Genomic DNA, 13,381 nt, shown 5'->3' with positions numbered 1-13,381 from the left:
ACATGTGAGGAATTTCGCCGGTGTAGTGACGGGGGCAAAATACTTTGTTTCCAAAAAGACACTATACGATGTGTCTTTTGTACTTTCACCTCCCACCGCCGTCATGTGGCACTGCGCAGCATCCAATCAGCGAGAGGAGGAGAACACCCACACCCCAGAATCTGAATGCGGCTTTGGCGCATTATAAATACCACTTGTGATGCACCGGCAAGTCTTGGTCGTGAGGAAGCTCAGGGTTGCAGTAGTACATCAGTCCTTTTTCTTTCCATAACAAAGAAGACCATCATCCATCTTTTTTTTTTCTCCCCAATTTCAGTTCATTTCAGGCCAGTTGCATGCATTGTTCGTCTCCAAAAATGGTTTGCGAGACTAAAATTGTTGCAGACGAACACGAGGCCATAGCTGGGACCAAAAAAGATTCAATTATAGTTTCCTCCTCGCAAATGTGGACGTCTTCTTCTGCGTCCCCCAGTGCGCTCGAGAGTAAGATTGAGAAACGGAACCAGGTTTTTATCCGCGAGTTTGAACGCTCGGACCATGAGGAGGTGCGGCGGATCTTCAACGAGGGGATCATGGAGCGGATACCCAATTCGGCATTTCGGGGTCTAAAACAGCAAACTACAACCCAGTTTATGTATGCGTTTCTCACAGGTATGTGGTGAAAGTACGGGTGGACGATGAACGTACCGCTTTTCTCATTCAACATGTGAAAAACTCTGAGCTCCTTAATTCATTTCAATGCAATAATGATGTCAAATTGAATGAAAAGAACAAAAAACGACCTGTCTGATTTATACACGATTTTATGTTAAAAACGTGGGTTTCTTTCAGCGCACGTCATCATGACATCCTTTTCGCTGATAAATCACTGTGAATGTCTGTAAAGGAGTCACAAAGGCAGCAGCAGCGGCAGTTCAAAGCATGCAGCATGCGTTACCGGTGAATGTGTGCGCGCGCGCCCAATGAATGAATGAATCCTGCGCGGGCGCACTGGGCTCTCCACATATATTGGTGCACGAAGTTGTGTTTGTTGCCTGTTCAGCTCTATGGCTTTTTCTTTGAACAAGTAGTTTTTCAACTATTACTTTTTTAACTATTTTTTTTTTACCAATGACACATTCTATTTAATGCTTTATTTCGTTTTTATGTTCACTAATAATGACTTTCAGGGGTTTTCAGCTACAGGCGGTTAAACTGAGCACCATGGTGATATGGCTAGACAGCAAGCATCTTATACTTATGCTACACTGAACATTTATTTACGTCCCACAGATGAAAAGTCCATGAAGTTGCATACTACATTAGTGTGTGTTGCATCTAGGTACACATTGTACGGCAATTATCCAGCTGTTGTGGCAGATTTATTCAGCAAAATTTCTAAGTTTTCCCATTAATGGGTTGCAGCTAGAAGGTCATCCGCTGCGTAAAACATATGCTGGATAAGTTGGCGGTTCATTCAACTGTGGCAACCCCTGATTAATAAAAGGACTAAACCGAAAATAAAATAAATGAATGCATTTCAAAGTTCCAAACACTTTGTGAACATGACACAGATGCTGTGCATTATTTGTCAAGTGAAAGCAAGTGTGTGTTGACAGTAAACAGTTGCCATCATGTTGCAGTGGAGTGTGTATGTCTGACGTGAAACATGCACAGTGGCGCAGCGAGTCAGAGCTCAAGTGCGCCATCTGGTGACATCAACCTCGACATACACACACTCATATTTCCTTGACTTTAGTTCACTCAAAAATGAACATTTACTTGCCCTTAAGTGGTTTCAAAATTGTTTGAGGTTATTTAAAGATAATTCGAGGAATGAATCTGGTAAACCTTGACTTTCATACAAAACACCCATATACTATGGAAGTCAATGGATTTCAGTTTCCAGCATTTTTCAAAATATCTTCTTATCTGGCAAGTAGAAAAAAAGAAGCTCAAAAAAGTTTGTGACAAGTGAAGGGTGAGGAAAATAACTGAATTTTCACTTTTGTGTGAACTAACCCTTTAAGTAAACCAAGTACTTGTTATTGTGCCTCCGCTAGAAAAAGCTCCTTGCCATATAAATGTATAACGTTACATATCACTTTTTGTTTTTACAGGAAAAACTCTTAGTCAGTTTTCCATACTTTGCAATGCATCTCCCTGCATTGGTATATCTCTGCATATCTTTCGTAACTTGTATACATTTACTGTATTTGTCTCTCCTCTGCCAAAAATCAAACATTTGATTCTCTTTTCTGACAGGTGTCGTTTATTTTTCTTCCATTTCTCCATAGTAATGTGCTATGTTATGACCAAATCCTTCACACTGACCTTCTGCGCACCGTTTATTCTAATGGGCGCACGTTATTACTACAGCAGAAAAGTCATTCTCAGCTACCTGGACTGCGCTCTGCACACCGATATGGCGGACATTGAGGCATATTACATGAAACCCACAGGTAAGGGCTCATTTCACACTCATACAATTATTTTCACCAGTAGACTTCTCAGCATGCTTCACTGCATTTGTGTAAACATTAAAAACAAAATTGGCCACACAATATAGCCAAAGCAAGCACATATGCACATACACACACACGTTTGAAATATTTAGTGTTTTTATGATTTTATAAATGTTTTATTTGTTTAAATTAAGTAACTGTATTTATATACTTTAAATCTGTCATGTTAAAAACAGTCCAGGTTATTTTTTGTGTAAATTCACATATATCTCTTTATTCATTGTTTTTGATTGATAGAAAGTTGAAAAATATAGCTTTGACTATAATTATTATATTATATGACTATTATAAAATTAAGTGTTTTCTGTAACTTTTGATCAGATTAATGCATCCATGCTAATTAAAATAACACATTTCTTAAAAAAATCATTCTTTTAAACTTTTAAATAGCACTGTATGCTTTTAATGTTTATCTATGGATGCTGTGTAAGCAGTTTGTTTTATAAAAGTCACGAATGTGTAATACATAGAAGTTTGTTACATATATCATGGCTAAACAATATATCGTTTGAGCACTGATATCGCAATGTGTGTATCTGCAATAATCTATATATATATATATATATATATATATATATATATATATATATATATATATATATATATATATATATATATTATTATTATTTTTTTTTTTTTAGTTTTTCAAAAGAAAATACATATATAACCTACATAATCTCTCATACTGGGGTGCGTTTCCCAAACAATGACATAACTCGCGGCTGAACTATCATAGTACGATGCATCATTTGGGTAAAGAACGATGTAGTGATGAGTGTTTCCCAAAACCAGTTTCTCTGTCGCAGATCCATCATTTGAGCCACATCAGTTATAACGTAAAAAGTCTCCAGTGGCGCTCTAAACGGGCAGGAGTAACTACTTCTTTAGAGCAAACCCCCTAAATGTACTGTGCAAATTATATCGGTTTACACACACACGCACGCACACGCATTTTAAAAAATCCAATATTAATTTTGGTAAAAACATGCACTCATTTTTCATATTAATTGAAATATGTGTAAATAACACATTTAGGACCTATATATGTTTCCTTTACAAATATTATTGAGAACATTCCATATAAAATCACTAAGCAAACACGTATTCTAATCTCATATATAAATCAATAATGGTTGTAGGTTAATTTACAGTAGACTATTTAAGACATAAAAAATCCAACTAAATAATAAAATTAATAATATTAATTATTATTATTATTAAATAGGATATTGTTCATTTATTTATTTTATTTTTTTGGAAAGTCTACTTTTACAATTTGACACAAACCACTGCAGAAATGTTCTAACCATGTCACATACAGTACAGATACTTAATAAATAACTTACTATAAATTAAAACAATTAACATATGCTATATATTTTTGTCTTTAGAGCTTTTTTGGATGTTGGAATATTGGAATGTTCTAAATGAATAGGGCATAGGGGAGATAACAAGGAATAGAACACAGCCAGGAGCTATGCTTCTAACTACAGCTCTAGAGGTGTAGTTGCAAGTACACAATTTTACAATGCAGTTTGCGAATGTTTATTGGAATGACAGATTTGGAAAACGCAAAATTAACAAACTATGTTTGTAACGACAAAACTTGCAACCTTAGTTGGCTAACGATGGTTTTCAGAAACGCACCCCAGATGAGACTTACAAATCTTGCATATGCTTTGTATTGTCTTACCTTTAACAACAACTATAAACAGTAAAGCATGGGGAGCTATAAATCCTTTAGAAGATTGCCTTTAAAGAAGAAAAGATATATATTTAGACACATAATGTTAAATTGAAAAGTTACAATACAAAAAAAATCTGGGCATTTTGGTGAAATATACTTAATCCATTTACTCCAAATTAGAAAAAAAAGTATTCAGTCTGTATTTTTAATGGAAAAGACATTTTTCTATGACATATATAGTAAATATATATTTTTCATTATTTATACAATAATCACCATGTTATTTTACATTTAATTGTCAATTGCTGTACTTGAATACTGTTAGACTCCCCAGAAAATCATAAAGCATTGTTTATTTATTTATCTTTGCTTGTAAATTATTATAATTTATGCAGACAGAAAAAGTATTGATCATTATGGTCAATCTAAATGAAAAAAATCTCTCCAAATAGAGCTGTTCAAATCATCTATATTGTAGGAAATCAAAATATTGCAACGTCAGATTTTCCAATATCATGCAGCCCCAAATACATGTACAAATACATTAGTGCTAACTTTACTATAAACTGTATTTACTATAAACTGTTCATTTGTTTACAGAGACAATAACTATATTTCACTTCACAATGAATCATTTATGATCAAATATTTATTTCACCACAACAAATACTCTCAAGACCAGTGTCCGTGAAACTGAGGTTAAATACTGCACTCTAGATGCCCAAGTTGGGTCGAATAGTTGATGTGTAGCTTTAAATGCTGAAAACTCATGAAATATGCAGAAAGCCTCTATTAGTTCTGCTCTTGAGGATAAATGTTCGGCATCATGTGGCGCTATTGATTGAAGACAGGACAAATCCCTTACACAAATTGTACTCTAGCAAACTCAGAACTACAGCAACAATATTGAAATACATTCCAACAAAAAGCTGTAATTATTAACTTGTTTAAGTGCAGAGAGAATAAACTGTTAGAGTTTAGTGATAAGCACTGCAAAAAGTTTATCCAGATTTTTCATATGTATACATTTGCAGTAAAAGTGGTAGTAAACAGAGTCATCCTGCAAATACTACTTAAGCAAAAGTGACTGTGAAGATAGTAAATCTTTAAACTAGCTGTGTATGATTGCTGCTCTATAATTTTTTAATTTATGATTAAATTTATAGGCTTTCCTTGCACAGCATATCATACAATTGACTTTATTTTATTTACTATTATCATTTTAGCTTCTTTTTCAGCTTCCATGTTGAAAAGCCAGATGCTGCCAGTCAGAATCCACACTGTAGTGTATTAGTAAACATTTGCGGGAGTGTCTTTTACAATCGTAGTGCGTGCGTAAATTAGGTATGGACCTGTGCATGCTGTCTGTCACACCCTAGTAAGTAAAGCAGATTTCCTCTTCAGGGAATTTTAGAAATATATAGAAGAAATTGTCCCATATGTTAGAGATAAAAAGTTAAGTTCATACATCATAAAAGTAAATGAGAATCGCTGTGAGTTTATGTAAAATAAGACACTACCAGTCTGTATTTTTAAAGAAATAATACTGTAATTTGAGCAAGGATGCATTACATTGATCAAAAGTGACAGGAAAGACATTTAAAGTATTATATTTAGAATTAATGCTGTTGACCTTTCTGTTTCTCAAAGTTTTCCTAAAACTATGCATCACAGTTTCTACTAAAACATCAAGCTGCACTGTTTTTAAGATTGATCATATTTTAATGATGCTGAACAGCCAAACATTGAAAATAGGAGTATTTGCTGCTGTTTTGACATTAAAGGAACAATATAAAAAAGTAAAGTATATTAAAACAGAAAGCAGTTATATTTCACAATATTTGTGTTCTCTTTCTTTTTAATAAAACAAATGTAAAAAAAAGTCTTAAAATAATTTTATGGAATCCTTGATGAATAAATTAATCTATAAAACGAATAAATTTAATACAAACATACTTTATTTAGTGCTGGAAAAAGATTAATCACAAATCATCCTATCCAAAGTTAAAGTTTGTTTTGACATAATGTGTCGTGTGTACTGGGTATATTTATATATAGGGTTTCTGCAGGTAAACTTAAGACTTTTTAAGACATTTTAAGACCATTATGAATCAAAATTTTAGATGCTTGCAGGACTAAACGCTAAGGAGTTTTACATATGGCCCAGATGTAAAATATTTATATTAGCCGTATCATAAAATGATTACAATTTCATACATTTAATTATACAATACACCCACACACATTTGAGAAAATGTTTATTTATATTTACATATAAAATAGGTCTGTGTGATACAAATTATATATAAACATAAACATTTATGTAATAAAGTTGTTTTGTATAGTTTTATTTCTATGTATGTGTATCACATACAGTACACATAATAAATTAATGAATGAATGAATAAATAAATATAGAAATATTACTTAGCAAAACATTTTAAATATTGTGTCAAAACAAGCAAGATCTAGGTCAGGGGGTGTCAAACTCAATTCCTGGAGAGCAGAAGCCCTGCACAGTTTAGTTCCAACCCTGCTCCAACACACTTACCTGTAGGTTTCAAACAAGCCTGAAGGACTCAATTAGTTTGATCAGGTGTGTTTAATTAGGGTTGGAACTAAACTGTGCAGAGCTGCGGCCCTTTTGGAACTGAGTTTGACACCTGTGCTCTAAGTGTAAACATACACATAGTAAATGTATTATGTATGTGTATCACATGTACATAATGAATGAATTAATGAATGAATAAATAAATATTACTTAGCAAAATGTTTTAAATAGTGTCAAAACAAGCAAGCTCTAGACATAAACATACACTTTTTTCCAACATAAGCTTTCTAAAAAAAATGGAAAAATGCTCAAAGTTTGAACAACTATAATAAACTAAATGTATGCACAAAAGTCTGTCCAGATTAGTCCTCAGCAGCATGTAATAAAATTGTTTTGTGTAGTGTTTTGTTTCTATGTATGTGTATTCAGATACATAATAAACAAATGTAGGAATAAAACAAACACACATACACCACATATATGTGAAGTCACATATATATATATATATATATATATATATATATATATATATATATATATATATATATATATATATATACACACACACACACACACAGTTGAAGTCAGAATTACCTTAACCTGCCTAGTTAACCTTATTAACCTAGTTAAGCTTTTAAATGTCAATTTAAGCTGTTTAAAAGCATCTTGAAGAATATCTAGTCAAATATTATTTACTGTCATCATGGCAAAGATAAAATAAATCAGTTATAAGAGATGAGTTATTAAAACTATTATGTTTAGAAATGTGTTAAAATAATCTGCTCTCCGTAAAACAGAAGGTGTAAGAAAAAATAAACAGGGGGTCTAATAATTTGGGAGTGGGGGGGTAGGGGGGCTAATAATTCTGACTAACTGTACACACACACACACACACACACACACACACACACACACACACACACACACACACACACACACACATTAAATAAACATATATCAAAACAAACTATTTTATTTCACAATTGATTTTTGCTCAGCACTATTTTAAATACATGTCTGTTTAATCTATTTAATGCAGAATAAAAAATATAAAGTCTGAATTTATAAAAATAGTTAGTACCTTAGTACAGATATTATCTGTGCATACAAGCACAATCCTAAATCAAGCAAAAGAGAGGAAAGAGTTGTGGGGTCAGAAAATGGGGGAAGATGTGAATCAAAGCCCCAGTGTGAGGATGTATGGTAGTGTTGTTTAGTGGCAGCATGCAGACAAAGGATTCTCCCAAGGGATTTTCTCTCTTGCTATGCTAATGTGGAATCCTGCATCTGAGGAGGGAATGCTAGATGTTTCTTTAATGCACTCATCATCTGTTTGAAGTGGCTTTCATCATTACAGAGATAGCGTTGCTCTTAGATACTTGGAAGATCATGAATACTGAATATGAAATACATGAATTGGAGGATTCTCATTTATTATTATGTGCTAAATATATTATATGGAAGAAAATAGATCTGTGGTGCAACCCACTAGTCCTTAGTGACAATTGTGACACATTTAATTTCTCAATGTGCCGTGGAACTGCATGTTTAGCAGAAAATAATGTAAAGCGGGTGTTGATTTTATCAATAAGATTTAATTGGATAATGAAAGCATCATTGGCTAATGATTCTGTATTTGAATGGCCTTGCAACCACGCACACAAAAGAAACAGTTATCAGACAGCTGGGGTGGAGGGGGGTACAAATAAGTGTGTGTGTGTGTGAGTGTGTGTCATCAAACTAATGAGTGTACAGCAGGACGTTCAGTCCCACAGTGATTTTTAGTGCTCCTTAGCCCTGAAGCTAATGCAGTCATGACACACAGTAAAGCAATATGTTGCAACATGGCACACGAATAAATGCTATTATCTGTTGTTAAATTTCTGTACAAAGTAGCAACTACTTCATAAATATTGCACATATTTGATGCATCAATTGTTACTCTGCATGATAAAATATAACATTTAGTGAGCATGGTTTTAGACATACCTTTGCCTGCGTATGTTTCATCTTGTAGACACCAGACCTCAGTTCTGTCCTTGTTTATTTGTACAGCTTCACAGAGTATTTATCTCCTTTCTCTCTGCAATTGAATATGTGATTTAGTTATTTTGGCAGAACATTGCTGAACCTCACAAGCATGACAGACGAAAACTATATTTAAGATTAGAGTATCAGTATGAATCAATATGTGCTTCTCATTTAACAACAACAAAAACCGTATGAGCTAAATGACAATCAACAATTAAAAATGCACTTAATCTGCACTAAAACATTTTTGTAAAAAAATCATTCAAGAGAATCATAAATAACTTTTAAACTAATTTGATGGCAGTAATCTTCATGAGCTTTCCTAACAAATTATGACAGGCTTTCTGTTGCCTAATCATTAAAAGACTGAAGCAATAGTTAAATTCATCTTTATTTCTGTACCACTTTTACAATGCAGATAGTGTCCAAGCAGCTTAACATAGAAGTTCTAGTAAACAGAAAGTGTGTAAGTCCAGTTTTCAGAGTTGAATTTCAGTTAAGTTCATTTCAGTGCGCTTAAATGGTTAACCCAGAACTGAAAATTCTGTCATTGTTTACTCACCCTTCCCTTGTTCCAAACCTGTTTGGCTTTCTTTCTTCTGTTGAATAGAAAAGAAGTTATTTTGGAAAAACGCTGAAAATCTGTGACCATTGATGTCCACAGTATTTGTTTCAGTGGTTACTGGTTTTCAGCTCTTTTCAAAATATCTTCTTCTTCTTTTTTCCCTATTTTGTGCTCAACAGAATAAAGACACTCAGAAAGGTTTGGAACCACTTGAGGGTAAATAGTGAGTATATTTTCATTATTCTGTGTGAACTATCCCTTTAATAAGCAATATTTGTTAAAATGATAAAAACTTATGATAAAAACATTAACTGGCATAAGCTGCGCTCACACTGATCTCCACAGAGCTTTAGATAAACAATTTTATTTGGAGAGCATATATACAATATAAAGTTAACAACATTTGGGAACCACTCATATTATTTTTGCAGATAGACTAAACTGATAGACTTTTACAAGACTATGGTATGCTAATTACTTTATTTCATTATTTATTTTACAATTATCTTACAATTATTTTATAATGTTTTTTTTCTCAGTTTCACTGTCCATGTCCACCTTGTTTAAATTTTTAATTTTTGTTCCAGCCAGTTCCATATTATGATTGTAAATGCAATTCATGTATAATATGCCTTTTACTTTATGTTTTATGAACCTTCCACAAACATTTTGACCAATGTTAGATAGGTGGGGTGGGAGGTAGGGTTTTGAGTTCCGTTTTGTAGTAATTAAATTCACTGTGACAGAGTACTTCCAAGAGAAGTTTGATATATGGTCCATCTCTTTCTTGTAAGGATTTAGGCAGTACTGCTTGTATGCTTTTGCAATAAAAACACACACACACACACACACACACACACACACACACACACACACACACACACACACACACACACACACACACACACACACACACATATATAGATACATATGTATATGTATGTATGTATGTGTGTGTATATATATATATATATATATATATATATATATATATATATATATATATATATATATATATATGAGAATGAAATCTTTAATTTTTTCATAAATCAATTGATTTAAAACTGATTTATTTGATTGGCTTGATGTGGCCAGCAGAGGTTTAAGCTCATTACCAAGACAAATTAAGAATTACCAATTACCAAGAATTAAGCTCATACCAAGACAAATACTAGATTCTGACTGCAAGCGTAAATAAACAAAACAAAAACCTCCAAAAGTTTTCATCACAACACTTTAAATTACAACTAGATCATGCAAGAGACTTTCAAATTGCTGGCAAACGTTTACTGTAAAGGCAATGCTGAATTCTTTTCTTGTTTTGTTCTGCACAGGGTCTTGTTTCTGGGTGGCGGTTCTGCAAGGCCAAGTGGTGGGCATCGTGGCAGCGCAAAGTCGAGAAGATGACAACACCGTGGAGCTCCGTCGCATGTCAGTGGACTCTCACTTTCGCGGAAAAGGCATCGCCAAGGCTCTGGGTCGGCGTGTTATTGAATTTGCCATGTTAAACAACTACTCGGCTGTGGTTCTGGGAACAACAGCAGTCAAGATGGCCGCCCACAAGCTGTACGAGTCTTTGGGTTTCCGACGAGTGGGAGAGACGGAGGACTACACGCTGCCAGGAATGACCCGTTCACCGCTGGAGAGGCTCTTCTTCCAGATTCGCTACAGCCACTACCGATTGCAGCTTCACGAAGAGTGAGAGACGAAGAGTTCACTTGAACGCAGAAAACAGAATATAAACGACGATGCCGGCAACGACCCTGAACCACCCACCGATCCGGTCCTCTTCTTCTACCTATTAATTTATGTTTAAGTCATATCTGTTTCTACATTTAGTTCTATTCATTCCTATGCTCATTGGTTCATTTGAAAAGGTTAGGCGAAATGTTTCATTCTTTTAATCACTCTAGACTTTTTCTTTGCTCTTAGTCTTTCTTTTCATGGTCATCTTGCCCTGAAACACAATGAAGAAATGAATAGCCCTGTTGACTTTATCTTATTTGGATAAACAATTTCAATTAAACACAATAATTAGCAGTTAAATTAGCTTTTTTAAAAGCCATCTTATAGGCCGACCCGCAGAGTAGCACAGACCACACACACGTGATTTAAGGAACTGGAGAGAAGGTAGTTAATTCACCTTTTCATGAGGAAGCGGTTTGAACCTTACAACAGCAGCAGTCTGGTGGAGTCAAACAGTCCATCAAATTGTAACTTTCTGTCCAAATACACAGCATTTTTAACTGTGTCCGACTAGACATTTGGATATTATAAAGCCAGTGATTTCTACCCCTTGTTTAATAGGTTATGATAACATTGCAATCTATTTTTTATTTGTTTTGATGGTTGAGCAGTTTTCTAGTGCTGAGCCACAGCATCAATGTTAAGGTCAAAAATGACCAGAAAACAGGAAAGTGACGTTTTTAAACTAAAATACTAAATTAACTTGAAACCTAATTATAAGGGTACACACAATTCCTATACTGTGAAAACACACAATAGCTGTGGAACCAATTTTAGCACATATCTATTTGTGTAAAGATTTGATGGAGCTTCAATAATAACTCAATTAAACTTTTGTATACTAATAGTTTCACCATTCAGGTTTAGGGGAAATACTTACTGCATATTGAGTGAATTGGTTCCCAGTCTGATATTGCTCCTCTAATGCATTATCTAAAAAAAAAAAAAAAAAGAACAAATGCAATCAAATTTAAAGTGAATTTAAAATAAAAATACAATCAGCAATACAACGATAAAATGGAGAAATTGAACCGAGCACAAATCTAAATTTGAATAAGCATAAAAAAATTTTCACTGTATAAGTATACACTATATAAGGCTTTATATTCTTCAGCTATTCGATATGTATATGTCAAATATTTGAATACATATATATATATATATATATATATGACATACCCATAATCTCTCTCCGTCTCTATCTTCCTATCACAGTACCAGCAGAGGGAGAGATTCAAACCACAATGAGCCTCATCTGTGACATAATGTTGTGTAAAGTTAAGAAACTAAATGTGATTTAAAAAATACATAGAAGTAACTTGTAGTGCATAAAAAAGAAAAAAAGAACATGAACATTGCCAGTTTTCCTTGACTTTAACCCCACCCCCATCCAAAAATCTGACTGCAACCCTGGGCCAGACCTCTCCCTCCCTTCAAACCCACACCCCTCTCTGCATGCGCCACGGAGTCTTGTTGCGCTGCCTTTTCCCCTCCATTGTAGCTTGTACTATCCCCATATTTCCCTCCCTCTGTGATGTCACAGTAGCAGTGTGGAGAGTTGTGGGTGTGGTTTAGAATGTGAGATGGGTGGAGTCAACTAAATAATAGGACTACCCACCAGCTTGCTGCTTCAATGACATCACAGCTGCCAATAGTAGAATGCAAAAGCAATGCAAGTATGTGGCATGCCTCTGTACCTGGTTTGTGCGTACGGTGCCTGCCCTGGTAAAGAAGTATATTTAAAAACTATGTAAAACAAGCGTCTTTTTTTAACTGAACATATAAACAAATACGTGTGTTTCATTGTTCGAAGAAATTGTTGTTGCATGAAACGTCTTTGAATGAAAAACGAGTAAGACAAATACCATCTTTAACACGGCAAGTCTTAAAAGTGCAGCTTTTTTTTAAATGTATGTTCATTTTCATTCAGTAAATTGTTTTAGGATATTGCGAGATGTCCTTTTTATCATTAGAAGGCCTTGAAAATGATGCGATGCTTTGACTAGAGATCAGATATGTGACGCTTCTCGGTTTACTTGGGAGGATGTCCCTGTTTTAGCTATGCGAGTTGAAATGAATAAGGCATCAAGAATACATTTCCCTAGATACAACTTTGCTAGTTGCGTGTGCCAGTCAAATTGGACGTAGCATTCACCTGTCTCCCTTAAAATGCCCAGTTAAGCTGTATTTGAATGCACTAGCATCTTTAAGAAGAAAGATTAAATGGCAGATCAAATCTGTGATGTGATTTTCAACCGTGTAAACCCAAAGCAAACAGGCTAAAGTTCACACACACT

At 34.2% G+C, this 13,381-nt stretch overlaps 1 protein-coding gene across 3 annotated transcripts; it reads left to right on the top strand.

The window, feature by feature from the left end:
• Positions 1-214: 214 nt before the first annotated feature.
• Positions 215-12,043, top strand: aspnat (aspartate N-acetyltransferase). Of its 3 annotated transcripts, XM_087259660.1 has the most exons (4): positions 215-651; positions 2,277-2,441; positions 9,518-9,561; positions 10,673-12,043. In XM_087259660.1, exons 1-3 carry the CDS (start codon positions 336-338, stop codon positions 9,520-9,522), a joined length of 486 nt encoding a protein of 161 aa, XP_087115786.1. In that variant the 5' UTR covers positions 215-335; the 3' UTR covers positions 9,523-9,561; positions 10,673-12,043.
• The last annotated feature ends 1,338 nt before the right edge of the window (positions 12,044-13,381 follow it).

Source organism: Danio rerio, chromosome 7 (assembly GCF_052040795.2).
Source record: "Danio rerio strain M-AB ecotype USA chromosome 7, GRCz13ab, whole genome shotgun sequence".
NCBI classification, from domain to species: domain Eukaryota; kingdom Metazoa; phylum Chordata; class Actinopteri; order Cypriniformes; family Danionidae; genus Danio; species Danio rerio.
Note: the sequence above shows the minus strand (reverse complement) of the source record. Positions and strands in the feature narration are given on the sequence as shown.